The sequence below is a fragment of the Pelodiscus sinensis genome, chromosome 3 (assembly GCF_052426305.1).
Source record: "Pelodiscus sinensis isolate ZL-2025 chromosome 3, ASM5242630v1, whole genome shotgun sequence".
Classification (NCBI taxonomy): domain Eukaryota; kingdom Metazoa; phylum Chordata; order Testudines; family Trionychidae; genus Pelodiscus; species Pelodiscus sinensis.
The window spans coordinates 53,759,197-53,777,363 of NC_143054.1; the positions used below are offsets into that span (position 1 = coordinate 53,759,197).

The following is an 18,167-nucleotide window of genomic DNA, read 5'->3' on the forward strand; positions in this document are numbered from 1 at the left end:
TGGTATTCCTACTTGCATTTTAAACCCTGCCATGCCACTGCTCATTGGCACATTACATAGAAAGGTTCTGTTCAAAGCAATTGCAACTACTGCATCTATATCTCTTTGCTTTACTTATTTTCTCCACATTATAAATGTCAATGTGATTTCAGTTGTTGTTTTTTAAATTCAGTTACAACCATTTTGAAAAGTATCTGATTCCGGACAAGAGGACAGGAGAGTGTCCTTCGCTTTCCAAGGACTTTGTATAGACCTTTCCCTTTCCACTGAGCAGATTCCTTTTCCTTAAAACTTTCCTGCGCAGAAATCTGGCTTCTCTGTATTGAATAAGAAATGTACAATAAAAGTCAGGTACAACTTACTTGAGCCAGGCAAAGGCACATAATTTGTAGAAAAACCCCTAGAGGTAAGGATCCCCTGCCCCGAGCAGTACTAGCCATGGTCACTTCTCGGCTGGCCAGCAATACTTTCCACTCTGTTGCTCCTGATGGATTTTAGGACCTGCAAACAATTTCCCTCAAGTGACTCTAGCCGCAGCAGCAGAAAGGTAAGCCCTGCTACTTGCATCTGTTTCTTCTGTTTATTAATGGCCTTAGAGGAGGTTAATGGGGATTGGAGAAAATCTGAATGCCAGGAGGGAGGGGATTGAATGACACCAACTCCTTTAACCCTTTGCCCTGCTGCTGCTTTTCTAATTGTGGTCCTCAGTAGCAATCCCTTAACTTCCTGTGTTAATTATCAAGCAAGAAAAGCATGCTATGCCGTGGTGCTTTCAAAGAGCCCCAGTCCCTACAGAGGCACACATTTTAAATATCTCTGCCATATCCAGTCTAATAAGAAAAAAAATAAGACAAAAGAGAAGAGTACAAAACATGAGATTATTTTGAAAAGCACCAAATCCCAGATACATTTGTTAAAAATAGGTCTCCATAACCATAAGAAAAATGAAGATACTGATAACTGCTGATGATTCAGAGCAAAATATTGCAGAGGTTGACCCCATGATGGTCTGACTGTTACGTGTGTAAGACCCAGAAAACCCTTACCCGTGTCCTGGCTGGAAGTTCACTGCAACTTTCTCTTTGTGGTCGCAGAGGGTCACAATGAATCAGCATCCATTGGATTTCAAACTAGTGAAGGAGATAAAATGAGATTAATTTATTCCAGATGTTCATGCTTGTCAGGTTTGAATAACAAAACAACTCTGCTCAGCCATATCTGAGTTTTAAAAGCTGTGTAACAGAAAATAAGTGAGAGGTCACTGAGTCCAATCCCCTGCCCTCATGGCCGGACTCAGTACCATCTAGACTCTTAAATATCTCCAGAGATGGAGGTTCCACAACCTCCCTAGGCAACTTATTCCAGTGTTTAACCACCCTGACAGCTAGGAAGATTTTCCTCATGTCCAGCCTAAACCTCCCTTGCTGCAGTTTAAGCCCACTGCTTCTTGTCCACATATTAAACATATTTAACAGTTAGAGTTTCTAGAATATTAACCAAGCATTCAACAAATGAATGGTATCAGGTACTAAAGCTTCTTTAGAACAGACCAGTTAGTTACCTTCGACTCTTTCCTTGCTCTAGTATCAATTTGTGTATGTAGAAAGGGGCATGTAACCTGTTGTATGCATTAAGGGAGAAGGAAGTCTATAGTTGGTCATGTCCAAGAACATGTGTTCTTTCATGTTTTATATTATTCTGTGGAAGTTGTTTAATTAACGAGCACACATTCACAAAATTATGTCCTTAAAATTAGACAGTTATATGGTCTGAATGCAAAGGTCAAAGATCTACAAAAGAGGAATCCTAGAGACACATTACATACTAAAAACCTTCTAAGGAGGTCTGATACACATTTGTGAGATTTCACATCTTCTTCAATATTTTCACATTAACTCTATAAAAAGACCCAGAAATAAAAGTCCTTCTTTGCCTCTAAGAACTAAAAATTGGTCCTTTATGTGTGTGCATAAAATGGGCTTTACATATCCTCTGCTAGAAATGACTGGGTAACAGATGCAGTAAATAGCTTCGGAAGTATGTTATCTGGTATGTAATGTGCATATTGTGCATTAAATTCAAATGCATCCATGTACATTATATTAGCACTTATTCATATTATTTCTTTTTGTGAGATCTTAGTTCAGCTTCCCATCTCATTCTACCTGATCTTTGTGGTCATGAAGCTAATGAATGGTCTCTTCCATTTTTTTTCTTAGGATGCAGAAAGGTCAAGTTCATAACCTTCCTCCCTTTATGAGCAAATGGAATGGGAATGAAGGAGCATGAAGCTTTTTTTCTGGTGTAAAATGTACTCATAATATGGAAGAGATTGAGAGCCGCCCTTCCTAAGAACCTCAAGAAAGAAGTAGGAGGGACTTTCATTTCCTGGTTAGGTTCCCATTTCCCTGATTCTTATTATTCTTATTATTAATGAATGTGACATCTTTCCTTCAACCCTTGCACTGTTTAATGCCTTGAGGCTTTTTGGTCTTCTTCTTTGCTCCCTTTGGGACATCACATTGTCCTCTTCAATCTTGGTCATGATTTCCAGGCAGATAGAAACCAGTCTACATTTCCCTTGACACATTCTTAGATCCCTCCATTTCAATCTAGTTTCTTATGTTGACTTCCTCGTTTGTACATTGTGCTGTACACTGTTCCTCATCAATACATTAGAAAGTGAAGCACAGTCACATATATGTCTTGTCATTTGCCCATTGCCACCTCCAGAAAATGGTTAGATCTCTTCTTTACTTTGATTCTGCCTTTACTGAAATTCTTGCAACAAGTCTTTATTGTTCTCTATATTTACTCAGGATATTTCAGAGTTTCCAGAATGGAGGAGCTAGATCTCTTCCCCAAGGATTTTGTGCCATAGTCCCCAATCTCTCACATTTACTGTCACCTCATGTATTTAAAGCAAATTTAAAATCTCCCCTCTTGGTTTTCAAAACTCTCCATAGACTGGTTCCATCCTACTTCCCCAACTATATCTACTTTCTTTCTACAGTAACTAACTTGTTCTGTTTGCTGTTCATGGCCACATTTTAGCAGTGCTATATTACCTATTTTGCATTATTTATTTGGCTCTCCTATCTTATTTGTGAGTCACTTATTTACTTCACTTCTCCAACAATCATTTTGAAACATTCCTGCTTGTTCTAACCAAAGCCAATTGACTATAACATGATGTAAATTATAGTTAAGCATTGTAAGGCCATAACAAAATAATAAAAAGACATTCAAATTCGTATATACACCTTATGACTTCAGATTCAATTAATTCCATAACTGATACAAGGAAATCTTGACTCTAGACATCAAAAGATTAACCAGGCTGAATATTCCAATGAGTTATTTTCTTTGATATCATTGAATATTCCAATGAGTTATTTTCTTTGATGTAGCTGGTAGTGCTATTGACATTTTACATTTTAAGACCCTGTTTTCAATTATAGCTTTGTTAAACTGTAACTATGGGGACCAAAATATTGATAGGAGTAGACAGAAGTGTGGCAGGATCTAGAATGTGTAGGGATTGTATAGATACAGAGTAAGAGAGGTACAGAAAATATGGAGGTGCGGAATAAGAACCTATGGTACAGGAGCTGGGAAGATTTACTGGGGTGTTAGAAGCAAAGGAGAAGATAACCAGGAGCAGAGGGATTGCGTGCCTGGTTGGATAAAAGCGTAGGGGTGAGGTGCTGGAATCAATGGCAGAAGAGGAAAGGTGAACATGTATGAGCCGGTATAGACGGGACAGAGTGCTGGAATTTCTGATTTTGTTTGGTTTGTTGTATAGTTTTTAAAAATATAACATTTGATGTAGTTTAATATAAGGCTGGAAAGTCAAACATTCAAAAGTTAGTAAACACCAGAATTAAGGGTTGTCATTTGTAAACTTCAGCTGGGTCCTTATGTGAATGACTAATAATACAGTCTTTAATAACACAATCACATCCTATTTTTTCTACAGGATCCCTACCTCATTCAATGCACAAGATGGAAAGGACTTTTGGAATGATTCATGGTGTTGTACTGAAAGAAATTGTTGTCTGTAGAACCCCTACCTCATTTACTGCAGAAATTGGAAGATGAGTAGTGAATGAGGAGGGAATTTTAGGAAGAGAAAGCATGTTTGTTTGTTTTTTAAATCTAAACACGTTACTCTAGAGAATTGAATTCTACCCCTGCCTCTGCCACAGAGATTTTATGCAATGCTGGGAAAGACACCTAAACCAAAATTTCTACATTTGGTTTCTAATGGTGTGTTCCTCATTTTCTGGGTGCCCAGTGTAGGGAACAGGTGTGAAGAAGTGTTGAGGACTTCCAATTCCAGTTGAAGTCAATGTTAGCTATGCTGTGACATATAGGCTAGATCTACACTACCAGGTTATTTTGAAATAAATTATTTCAAAATAATAACTCCCAAAATAACTATTTGAAAATAAACTTATTCCTCTTCACAAGCAGGAGTTATTATTTCAAAATAACAAGCTCGTTATTTTAAAATAACAGGTTTGGTAGTGTGGACACTCACTATAAGGTAGTGTTATTTTGAAATAAGGTAAGTTATTTTGAAATAACTCCCCAGTGTAGTCATGCCCATAATAAAGTGCTAACTAATGGTGATCACTCTAAAAATCAGGCCCTCAGTATCTCAACTTGGATGTCCAAACCTGGTGGGCACTTGACAATTTTGATCTTAATCACTCTCCTGTGTCTCAGTTCCCCAGCTAATCTCACAGGGTGTGGAGAAGATATATTCACTGATTTTTCTGAAGAGCTCAGATAGATGGTGACAGCATTGTAGAAATGTCCAATCAAACAAAAACATGGAAAACAACCATTCACTGAGTGAGGGAAGTGTCCTTTGTGAAAAAATAGTGAATAACCATATAATTCAAGACTAAATCATAATGCAGTCTCCCAAAGGCGAAGGATGCAAATTAAGGTTGCACTGGCAGTGTAAATTCTGGCATTTCCTAACTTTTGAATAATTGCCTTTACAACCTTAATGCTTTTTCCTTGTGTAATGTATAAGTAAGCTTACATGAAAGCAAATTGTCTCTCTCTATATATAAAAAAGTTTTTCCTGCCACATGACAGAATGATGTCATCAGCCTACTTGAAAGCAGAGTCTCAGCATCTTGTTTACTTGTGCTTCAACCAGAACCAACTGTGAAACTGAGATCTGTGTGTAGATCCATCTGTAACATGTAGTACGTGGGCAATAGACAAATTAACAGGTTTTTTCTATACAGCTTCATGTGTTCACTTTTCTATATAATCAGTGCAAAATTAATCTGCCTTTCACTGACAGAGAGGGGGTTAGCAAGCCTAGCAAGCATGGGCACAGCCCCCTAGGTTTTTTTTAAATAGAAAAATAAAAGTTTATCTATGAATTCATTGTTCAAAGCTTCAGCTATTTGTAGCCAATTAAAGAAAGAGAATAACAATTTTTAGAGAGATGCTGCAGCCCAGCCTTGCATTATAGGTCTGTTCCCAGATAACCAAACCATCATAATCAAACTGACCCTGGATTATATTCTGTTGAACAGGTATAGGTGTGGATATGAGGATATTTTGCCATGCTTTCTTCCCGTACAAATCAGTACAATGAGTTATTACTGGAGAAATGAAGAATTGAAGTGCTCAGAAAAGAACATGGAAATATTAGCACAAATATAAACCAAGCCTATTAAAAGAGCTTTCCTCACTTTTTTATTTTCTTGTGGTTTTTAGATCTGAATAATAGCGTTATATGTGAAGGAGACATGGTGACCAGCACATTTTAAAAATAAGGGATCGATCCTGAAAGCTTTTCTCATGTAAATACAGATGATTCATGCAAGCAGACCCATTAATGTCAAGGATGTATACACGTGAAAATAATAAATTGCATGAGGAGGCATACAAAGTTAATTATAGTTAATTAACAATTCATTTCTGAATCATTCCATCTTTTAAATATTATACTTGAAGCAAATGCATTATATCTGTGTGATATTCACCACTATGTATTATATGTCTAGTCACATAGGATACATCTACACTACAGGATAAAGTCGAATTAAGATATGCAACTTCAGCTACTTCAGTTAATTGCATAGCTAACGTCAAAGTAGCTTATCTCGGCTTTTGGCACTGTCTAAACTGAGGAAGTCGAAGGGAGAACACTCTCCCTTCGACTTCCTTTACTCCTCATGGAAGCAGGATTCCTGGCATTGACCAAAGTGCCTCTCTCAGTTCAAATTAGCTGTTTTAACTAGGCCCTCTTATTTGAACCTTGGAAGATCAATAGCAGCAGCTTTGATCTTCTTGGTAGTGTAGACGTACCAATACAGAACAAATCTTGTCACTCTCATTTTACTCTGGGTTTATTTAGAATATCTAATTTCACATGCCTGTGTTACAGAAACATGACTATATGATGGAAATAATTTGACTGGATTCTTAATGTCAGTTGATTACTTCATCATGTCCCGGGTCTGCTCTCAAACATTCGTTTATGAATTCTTTTGTAGCCATATGCAAAGCAGACCTTTTTACAATACCTAGATACTATAATGATTGGTGTTTTATAAATGCAATAATTTAGGAATTACGTGATTAATAGATTAACATCAATTTTCCAAGATTTCTAAGAAGCAGTTTTCCCTGTAAGCTGAGCACTTGGGCAGCCACCCGGGAAAGAATCAAATGTCGCCCAGCTAATTAACAGTGACCACAGATGACAGCATGTGTTTCTACTAGTAGTGTACATGCCTCAGTCACATAACAAAATTTATTCTGCACATGGATGGAAAAATTTAGAGGGAACATTGCTATGGAGGTTAATTTATTATATATTTAAATAGCAAATACATATGACTGAGGTTAGTTCTATTTTTCTGTACATGGTTTCATTTCCTAAGTTACCTGGAATCGTATGTAAAATGTCAATAGTTTTGTAAAACATTAACAACAGAGCAAAACATGCTGTCTTATCTGTGCTGTGTCAGAACGGAGGGAGATTAAGCATAAGTAGGATCTAAATGGGACCTGAGTTTCCAAAGCAGAATTTGCTTTACAGTAGCATGAGAGCTGACTCTCATTTAGCTGTCTAATATGCTTTAAGAAAATGTGTTCCACTGCATGTAGAATAAATCTAACACATTGTCTCTAATCAGTTGAACTGCCTGTTCAGTGAATTGCCTTGTATGTGCCTCGTTGGTTTTATTGCCATCTAGTGGGTGATTCAAAAGGTAATACACCTTTTAAAATACAATAAATCAACTCTGTTTTTAAATTTTCTCAATCTATATTGATGCGCCTCTCTCTTAAATCACTGATTTTACACAGTGTAAAAGAGCAGTTAATCCTAGTCCCCTAGGTCCTGTCATGGATTCTTTGACACACAACCTAAACAATGGTACATTCAATGTGGATTATGTACAGTCAATGAGTGTTACACTGTATAATTCTGTAATATAATCTCTTCAATTTAGTTTACACAAAATCAGTATTATTTGTATTGGGGTGCTTTAGTGTGCAATTGGACATGCAGATTGTGTAAGAAGGGAGTGTCTAGGAAGAAATACATGCTTAATAGCAAGTGGAATATGGAAATAACCAGCACAAGAGAGCAAAATAAATAGAGAATTTTCAGAAACATGAGGCATCTTAGAGCCATCACTTAGGGCATGTCTACATTAGGAAATTATTTCAAAATTACTTATTTCAAAATAATAACTCCAGAAATAACTGTTTTGAAATAGTGTGCACACTACAGGGAAGCCTCAAAATTAGACCGAGGCAGGCTTCCTTAATGAGGATGTGCTACTTCAACTTAGAGCCCCAGGAAATACTGGGGAGAAATTACTTTGAATGACTCTGAGGAGCAGTTATTTCAAAATATCAACATTGGAGCATCCACACTACCACTACTTCAAAATAACTATTTTGAAATAAGTGTTATTCCTCATGGAAAACAGGAGTTATTATTTCAAAATAACAGGCTTGGTAGTGTGGACACCCCGCTTGTTATTTTGAAATAAGTGTAGATCCGGACTTAGTGAAGTTAAGGCTATATTCTCACTCATGCATGTCTGGGGCTCCCAGTCCAGACAATGGCAGCCTTACTGTTTGGAAATTACAACGAACCAAAGTTTTGATGTATTAAGCATATATGAGCATTTTCGAAACATTAGAGGTAAAATCTTGGCCAACTTAAATCAATAGTAAAGCTTCCATTTTCACTTGGAGGAGCTGGAATTTCACTACAGGCAGTCCCCGGGTTACATGGATCCGACTTACATCGGATCCCTACTTACAAACGGGGTGAGGCAACCCCGCACTAGCTGCTTCCCCCCAGCAGACCAGGGAGACGCGAAGCTAGCACCCCCCCCTCCAGCAGACCAGGGTGACGTGGAGCGGCTTTTCTCAGCAGACACCTCAGCTTGAGAATAAAGGACTGAGGGAAGTGAGGTGTGGGAGAATAAAACTGAGCTCTGGAGAAATGTTTGGCTAGAGTTTCCCCTACAATATGTACCAGTTTCGACTTACATACAAATTCAACTTAAGAACAAACCTACAGTCCCTATCTTGTACGTAACCCGGGGACTGCCTGTATAGGTATTTTCTGTGTTTCAGTTTCTTTTACACTGTATTAATTGTATACCTACAAGAGAAATATTACTCTACATTACATTTCAGTTCTTTCTGTGAAGTTTAGCCTACAGAATTGTCCTGTAATGAAAATGATTTGAGAATAAATGCATCTTAGAAATGTTAGAAACACTGATAAACGTCCTGGCTCATATACCCCTGCCTTTCGACACACCGAATTTTAAGACCTGACAATTCATAATATACTGGAGGAAAAGTGAAAGCAAGATGCTCTTTCACTGAGCTCCTTTCTCAGGGAGATTGGAGAAAATCTTTTCAAGGAGAGCATCAATAGAAGAAAAGCTTAAACCAAAATTCATGCTCTCAGAAAATGGAGATGGAGGCATCTGTATGCACTTACAGTATATAAAAAAGCTGAGGAGGACCCCATGGTAGAAAGGGCAGATAAAACAGATGGTTCCAGTAAGATTATTAATTTGTTATGTTCATTCTGGTTCATTGGAGCTTAAAGTTGAGCCTGGGACCACATAGTGCCACTTGCATCATGAGCAACAGAAGCTTCACAGCTGGAGAGCTGGCTCGCAGAGGAATCACCTGATTGGTCAGACTGTCTCCAAGGTTGCCAGCTATATTCCCAAAAATTCAAACACCCTTGCCCTGCCCCTCCCCTGGGGCCATGATCCTGTCCCGCCCCTTCTATGAGGCCTTGCCCCCTCTGTCACCATTCTCCCCTCCCTCCCTCACTTTCACTCACCAGAGGTTGGGGTGCAGGAGGAGGTGCAGACTCTGGGCTGGGGGATTTGTATTGAGGGATTCAGAGCATGGGAGGGGGCTCCAGGCTGAGCATGGGGCAGGGGATTGGGGTGCAAGAAAGAGTTCAGACTTTGGGCTGGGGCCAAGAGGTATGGAGTGTGGGAGGAGCTATAGGCTGAGCCAGGGGTTTGGGGCACGGGAGGGGATGCAGAGTGTGGGCACTGGGAGCGAGCTCAGAGTTGGGGTAGAGGGTTGGAGTGAGGGAGCTGGTGCAGGGTGCAGGCTTCAGATGGCAGCACTCACCTTGGGTAGCTCCTGGAAGCAACTGGCATGTACTGCTCCTAGGCTCAGGGGAAGCTAGCTGGCTCCATGTGCTGCTCCTGCTTACAGGCACTGCCCCTACAGGTCCCATTGTTCGCAGTTCCAGCCAATGGAAGCTGCAGAATCAGTTGTCTGTGTGGGGCATCGCACAGAGATCCCCTGGCTACTCTTGCGTCTAGGAGCCAGACATGCTAGTCACTTCTGGGAGCCACATGAAGCCAGCACAGGTAGAGAGCCTGTCTTAGCCCCATTGTGCTGCCTGACTTGTAGCTGCCTAAAAAATCCTAAATTGGCTTCAGTAGCCTCCAGGAGATCAATTACAGGATACTCCTGGCCAGTCCAGGAGGGCTGGAGATCCTATACCTCACTAGCTGAGGGGATCAGCTATTAAGCAGTGTGCTAGCTGTTCAAACCCCTATCTGTGTCAGTGCCTTTGCCTGCTTGTTCCCAGTGCTACCTCACTCCCAGGTAACCAGCTTCTTATTGTCATTTCTGACTTCAGCTCTGGCCTTAGACTCCATTTCTTATTCTTGGTACTCATTCCTGACTTCCAGCTCTGACATATGGACTTTTAGCTCTGACCTTGCATTCTTACACAAGGTTACCTCTCTAAGCACTAGGCATGACTCCTGTTTTAACCAATATGCATGGTTTAACCAAAACTCCTGTTGCATATTCTAACTACATACTGAATCCATATGGTATTGGTTTTTTGTTTTTGTTTGTTTTTTTGAAGATTTGACTTCCTTTACATTTCTTTTTCATTGCAGGATTCTCCACCTAAAGACTTTCAATATGATTATTCTAGGCCTATTTAAGGATAGAAAAGCCACTGCTTATGTTAGCTGACCTTTTATAGCAAGAGTTCCACCTTTTGAGCTTCAGAATACCCATCATAAACACAATCAGAAAACTTGTAGGCAACATCTTTTAGCACACCAAGACCATTGGCCATAATAATATCCTAAATTGAAACAATTCTCCTAATCTGAGTATGGAACAAATCCACTACTATGCACAGTGTACTGATAACAGTTGCCTTTTAGATGTTACATGCCATTTCACTGGTTCAGACTGATTAATCTATTTAAATATAAACATAAATAATGTGTAGGATGGCAGCTTGAGGGTCAGCTCCAACAAAAGGCAAAGGCCTACAGTGAGGAGCTGTACACTCTTCATTCCTTAAAAATTAGTGGGAGCAAGGGAGCTCAATACTTTGTAGCAACAATCACTTAATCACTACTTTACTGAAATGTTGTTCTTTTCTTGTTTTCTTTAACAGGAATAGCCTATGATAAAACACTGATTTATATAAATGACATATAATTATAATTAAGAGATTGGAGTCTAAATCCTCCAAGAGAAAACCATGGGCATTAGATGACTAAATAGCTTAAAGATCCTTCTGTCCAGATGCTCAGTTGGTATAAATTAAAGTAGCACCACCAAAGTAATGGAGCTTCAGCAGTGTTACATCATCTGAGAATCTAGAGAGAGCATTTAGCAAATGAACAGTAAGGGCCTACTGTTCTAATGGTTTGCAAGGTGGTTTTGGGTGGGGTTTTTTTCTTTATTTTAATTTGGTTTGGGTTTGTTTGTTTCTTTGTTTCGTTTTTTTTGGGGGGGAGGGAGTGGGCTTTTTTGATTTATTTTGTCTTTTGGTATCACAAACAATTGGCAACAGATTTTCAGCAGGGTTTTTTTTCAGTTTTCAGACGATAGTATACTCTGTATTGTTTTGTGTCTATAATGGATTATTTGGTTTACCATTTGACAAAAAAAAGAATGATAGCATACAATGTAAAGCCACATGAACTTTTAGCCTCTGAAAAACATACCAGAAACCTTGGGCATAAATTCTTATAGAGGCTCAAAGGTCAGTACACTTTTCTAACAGAGCTATACTAACAACTCTCCTAAGCAATCATAGTGACATGTAGGCAACTTCTTTTAGAACACTAAGAATTTCTCTAAAAATATTTTTTTATAGTATACCTACTAGAAGCCAGGCTATTCTGTACAATAAACAGAGCTATAGTAAAATATTGGAAAAGGAGAATAGGAAACACAACTTAATTTCTTTGAAAAGTTATACTCTAAAGGGTACATCTACACTGCAGCACTATTTTGAAATAACTAGCTCTTTTCCAAAATAATTTAGTCCACGTCTACACAGCAGGCACTTATTTCGAAATAGCGTCAAACTATTGTCAAGCTGGAGGACTTCTTACTTCAACTCCTGTAACCCTCGTTGTACGAGGAATAAAGGAAGTCGGAGGAAGAATGCTCAATTTTGAAATAAGTGCTGTGTAGATGACACTCTATTTCTAAATAAGCTATTTTGAAATAAGATACGCAATTGATTTACCTCAATTTGCATAGCTTATTTCGAGTTAAGTACTGTAGTGTAGATGCACCCTAAGTAATATATTCCAACAGCACATTGAAATGTGCCTTGAATCCCCAAAATAATAATGTTGAGGTATTTATTAGTATACTGTACAGTCAATTAGAGTGAAATGCTTAGAACTCCTCCCTCCACCCCCACCACAACTGATTTTATTATTCAGTTTCACGTGAAAGCAAAAAAGGCAGGAAGAAACATATACTTGTGCAAAATAAATGAAACTTTTAGGATTAATAGTCCATCACATTGGGTATTATCTGTGTCATATATTTAAGGTATATGGTTTTCATAGCTTTTAAGATCAGACAGGACTATTATGATGACCTGATCCGACTTCCTGCATAACATAGGCCATAGAAGTTCATCAAGTACTTTGTGCCAGTCCATAAATTAAAATTGAGTCAGACCTTATTTTTTTTAAAAGACATCCAGACATGATTTAAAGATTTCATATGATAGTGAATCCACCTCATATCTTGGTAATTCTTTTCCTATGGTTAATTACCTTCTCCATTAAAAATGTGTTGTTTGTTGCTAGTTTTCAAAGTCTATTTTGTGCCAAGAACTATATCCATTCAAACTTATGCCTTGGTTTTGATTGAGTCTTCTCTCAAAAATAATAAGATTGACAAATTATAAATATGACTTGATTCAGTTTTATTAGAATAAAAAGCTAAAATTTAATTTTAACCCTACCTTAGTCTAGTGCTTTTAAATCCCTTAGTTGGTCACAAATAACTTTCATACCCTAAGTCATTGCTTTTATCTCCCAGGCAGAAAAAATGGATCTTTGTTTCATTAGGTGGGTAGCACTAGAAAAGTCAACTTTTTTTAATCTTTGTGTATCTTGCAATCACCAGTAACTAAGAAAACATTCCTAGAGCTATGCCATCTTGTACCATCCCTATTCTTTTGAAAAGGATCCCAAAGGAATTAATGTAGTAGTGGCAAATTCAAAACTCATGAGGCAGTTCCAAAAAAAATCATGAGAACATAATGAGGTTTTAGGGTTTTTAGTAACAAATTTGGAGTTGTCTTTATTTACATTCTGTTTTTGAGCTTTGAGGGTTTGTTCAAGTCACATTTTTAAGCTTTTCTCCACAATCATGAGGGTTGGAAATGTATTTTTCCCAAGAAAAACAAAAACTGATATTCTTATAAAGCACCTGTCTTCAGGAACTGAGGTTTTAAGTAAGACATTTCATCTAAAATTGTGAATTGGCAACATTATGAAAGGGAAATTATCTCTTTTCCAACCAGCCTAGTGCTGGGGGATTTTTAATGACTCGTGCCAGATTTAACTTTAATGGGGTCTGAATTCATGATGGGCAAAAGATCTTGAACAATCCAAGGGAAAAGGTCAGTTCTGGTCCAGCTCATTCAACTCTTTCATTCATGAGCTTTCAGTGCAATGCTGTGGCCAAACAGACTGATTCATTTCTGAGATGAATAAACTAGGGATTCTTGAGTAGAAACACCAAGGCTATATTGCCTCAGTATTCGGCAGTCATGCAACTGCTGTTTGAACTACTGTCTCCAATTCCACAAGGATACTGATAAACTGGAGAGAATTCATAGAAGAGCCATGAGAATGATAAAGGACTGGAAAGCATACTTTATAGTCATAGACTAAGCATATTGAGTCTGTTTAGCTGAAAAAGAAGAATGTTAAGTGGTGACTTGAACACAATTTGTAAGTACCTCCATGGGAGAAAAAATCTGATAATGGGGTCATCAAACTAGCAGACAAAGGTATAACAAGAACCAATGGCTGGATGTTGTAGCTAAGGCTACTTCAGATTTCAAATACGATAAAAAAAATTAACTTTCTGTGTTATTTACAGTTGGAACAATTTGCCAAGGGTTGTAGTTGATTTTCTATCACTGGCAATATTTAAATGAAGTTTTCCTATAAATTATAGAAATTAATTCAGCAAAATCCTATGGCCTGTGTTAATGCAAGAAATCAGACTAGATGATCCCAGCAGTCTTACTCTGACTTTGAAAGCTGTGAGTTCTCTAAGAAAAGATACTGTATTCTTTGCACGTCCAAAATAATCATTTACTTTCAATATACTGACTCGATTGAAAATTTTGGGCACATGGTGGCCATTAGGATAGGTGAGGAGGGAGCACCAGATTTTTGCACTTGATCAAAGTTCCACAGGTCACACATCTGATGGGCCTGGCCCAAACTTTTCTGAGTAATGGTTCCCTATTAAATTAGAATAGCTGATGCTGGAGTGTCCTGGGGTATGTCTAGACTACATGACTCCGTCGACGGAGCCATGTAAACTAGTTTACCTGGCATAGGCAAAGAAGCGGGGATTTAAATAAACATGGCCACCGCACTGTGCTGATAATCAGCTGATCCAGCACAGCGTGGCAGTCTAGATGTGGATTTGTCAGCTGGGGAAGCCTTTGCCGACTGATCCCTTATGCCTCGTGAAATGAGGTTTACAGGATCGGTTGGCAAAGGGTTCCCCAGCCGACAGATCCGCATCTAGACTGCTGCGCTGTGCCGGATCAGCTGATCGTCAGCACAGCGTGGCGGCCATGTTTATTTTAATGAAGCAGGGATTATTTAAATCCCCGCTTCTTTGCCTATGCTGGGTAAACTAGTTTACATGGCTCCGTCGACAGAGTCATGTAGTCTAGACATTCCCCTGGAGTATTGTTCTGTCTGCCTGGCTGCAATGACAATTAAATTTAATCTGGCCGCCCCTACTTATAGACAGAGGAGTGGCCAGCCCACATTTCAGTGAAAGGCATTGTGACCTGATGCACAGGACAATGCCATTCAAATTTGGGAATTTTCAGACCAAATGATGTTGTGACTGGTACAGAGGGAGCCTGTTCTTCTGTGGTGGAATGCAGGGGAGTCTGCAGCTCCATAGAGTTCAATGGGGTTGCAGAGTGGGAGAGGGTTCGCCATAATATTTTAAGAAGGTGAGAATCTAAAATCCTTTCTAGGTGCAATATAACATTTGTGGCAGATTTATTGTTGTCATGAAAGCATGTATATTAAGTATGCTATTTGCACAATATATTCCTCCAGCATTGCTTAGAGCAGGCAACAAGATAGAGTCAAGATGAAAACATGCAATAGTCAGGCATCAGGTCTTTATATTGACTCTGCCATTGAAAATTGAAACAATTTTTCAAAAGATTAACTGGAGCTTTTAATGGAATTCATTTGGTTTGCCACCTGCTGATGTTTTCCAATCTGAAGTCATATCAATATGTAGAAAGGTCATTTCCAGGCATTTATGACAGCTTGTGGCTTAAGCTGCCATTTTTCAAGTAGAACTATTTTCATTTCAGCAAATGTAAAGCACTTTTTGTATAAATATAAAGGTGATGGGGCCATATAAATATCTGAGTAGCTTAAAACTAAAGATGCTTCAAATTTTATAAACCAAAGCACATTGGCTATGTCTACACAGCAATGTTATTTTGGAATAACTGACATTATTTTGACAAAATGTCGAGCTGGAGTTCTGCTTACTCTGACTCCTGTAACTCTCATTGTACGAGGAGTAACAAAAGTCAGGGGAAGAGTGCTCTATCTCCAGATAACTGCTGTGTAGACAATATCTAAAGTTGAAATAAGCTATTTCAAGTTGTGTAGCTTATTTTGAGTTTAGCCCTGTGTAGATGTGCCCATTGAGAGTATTTCTTATGCTGCAAGATACATCCATAGGGATGGCACAACACTAACTATTATATAATGATGCTTGGAGCCCATATAGAAATAAATAATCATGAAAGAACCTTTTTTGGTGCCATATATTATTATCATTCACATTATCTGTTTCTAACATATTTAAGAGAACTCAAGTGTCATGTGAGAGACAAAGAAGATAGCATGCTGGATTTTGCAATGCTCTGTGCATTTTTCCTCTTCATTTTTAAACTATTTTCATCCTACAAGTTGAATCCAAAAATATCCTGCCTTTCTGTGCTGTCATAAGGCAAAGGTCTTCTGCATTGCTGGACATCCAGTACATTATAAATAATTAGCAGAGAAAACACTGTCACAAGTGTCTACAAGAGTGGAGATGTGGCAGCTAAAAAAAATTTCTATCCATCACAAATTATAAATATTTCACTTTTCCTACTTCACACCAATCACATTTTTTTTCCTTGAAATAAGCTAATTTAACAGTGACAAAACTGAGAATCTTAATATCCAGTTTTCACTGCAGAGGAAAGAGAAACACATTTGAAATTCACCATGTGCCCCCTTCAATGATGCTGTCACCAGAAGAGCAATTGTGTGTCTATTATGACTGGCTTATTATTAAAGGTTCCAAATAATTTACTCTATGAAGCAAACACCTGCCCAACCATACATATTTCATGTGAAGAAATAAAGGTTATTTATTTTAATAAAGTATCCATTTATAAAAACAAGGAGTACCATTCTGCTTTCAGCTATATTCATGCAACCCAGTTGACTCTAGTATAATTTTCAGGTATAGCAGAGAGCAGCTTTTCTCATAAGAATTAGTAAATATTTTAATTTTGGTAAATGTACTAACTATAAAGTACTGAACAAACTATCCATGCTCAATTGTAATTTATTAGGTTCTAATTATTTTTGGCATTGCACTGTAATGTAAATGGCAAATACTAAATCTTTTGTGGGAAATAATATTCATAAACAATAACTGTAAGACACATTTTAGGATTAGATATGGGACAATGCCTAGCTTTCATTAATGTTTTCAGTACTTGGCTGTGTCTTATTTCCATTTCTCTAACGCTTTCCTGGAAATGAACTCTTTTTGTTTATTCAAGTTCTATATGTACAAAGTTTAAAAGCCAGTAACTTTTACTTACCTCCAATTTCCCATTGTCAGAAGCTATTTGAAGTGTTCACCGGGGAAAAAAGGGTTACAAATAAGAAGATTTTCTAGCACTTTTTCTGTAGTATAAGATTTTGAAACTTACCGGAACTGAAATTTGAGGAGTATTTACAAGTTTTCCCAGCAGAGCAAAGCCATCAACGTTGATTTTGCCCCTGGGCTTTATCTTTAAGGATTCTATCATAATACAGTCAATAAAAAGAGTAACATTGTTCTTTTCCACACTGACCATAACCTTGTGCCATTGAGAATCAAACAAAAAAGGCAAACGTGAAAAAGTTGCAGTCTGGAGACTTCCATCCAGTCCTTTATAAGAAAACTCAAGAGCTTTTGTTTGACTATTAAGCTTCACTGCAACTTGCTCTTTTCCTGATGAATCCTGGACCTGCCAAATACTCCAGCTTTTCTGAAGTGTGCTTCCAGTCATTCGAAATGTAGTTAGAAAGGAATATTCATCAGGCAATCCATTGGGATACAAAAATCTGTATAGGATAAAGTACAATAGAATTTTGTTGGTATGTGGTGAGTCTTCTATCACTCAAAGGACTCCATCACTCAAAGGAACCACACTATAGCTATAATCCATCCCTCTAGAGAACTAGGGAGGGACCCTCTTTGAGCCATTAGTGTTGCTCCTCATTTGGGCAAAAGAAACTTTGTTTTCTTCCTACATTACATATTGTTCATGCCAAGCTCTCTGCCCATTATAGTTTAAACCATCAGAGGTCAATAGTTTGAATTAAATCAAGATCTTAGATAATAATGCTATGTACCTACGGCCTATGAAAACAATAAGCCAGTTCCACTTTTTAAATCTGTTGTTCTGCTATAATGTTCTTTCTAATCAATGCAGAACTGTTTTACTTCTAAAATTCCACGATTATTTTATTTCAAACACATTTTGTTGATCTATCCAACAATAACCATTTATCTTGTATTAGCAATTGCTTTAGCTGAAGCGGTTTATTCATTTCAAAATTATATAAAAGGTAAGAACTCACACACAAAAAATGTACTGTATTCTGTGGTAGTCAATTTCAGTGCAATCTGCATTAGAGAACAGATTGACTATTATGAAAAAGTTAATCCTTCTCTTTATCATTTGCATTATTTTATCCTTTAAAATATGCAGTTCAGAAACATAGAACCAGCTAATGTTTGGGAGACCATATTTACCTGTGCAGAATATGAGACACCTG

General features: G+C 37.9%; 1 protein-coding gene across 1 annotated transcript in view; it reads right to left on the minus strand.

Annotated features, from left to right (window-relative positions):
- COL9A1 (collagen type IX alpha 1 chain) overlaps nt 1-18,167 on the minus strand; it is a 110,196-nt gene that overhangs the window by 80,889 nt on the left and 11,140 nt on the right. The window contains exons 5-6 of the mRNA XM_006127230.5: nt 17,054-17,450; nt 1,047-1,130 (exon numbers count right to left, since the gene is read on the minus strand). Of these exons, the coding sequence (XP_006127292.1) occupies nt 1,047-1,130; nt 17,054-17,450 (481 nt within the window). The remainder of the gene's footprint in view (nt 1-1,046; nt 1,131-17,053; nt 17,451-18,167) is intronic.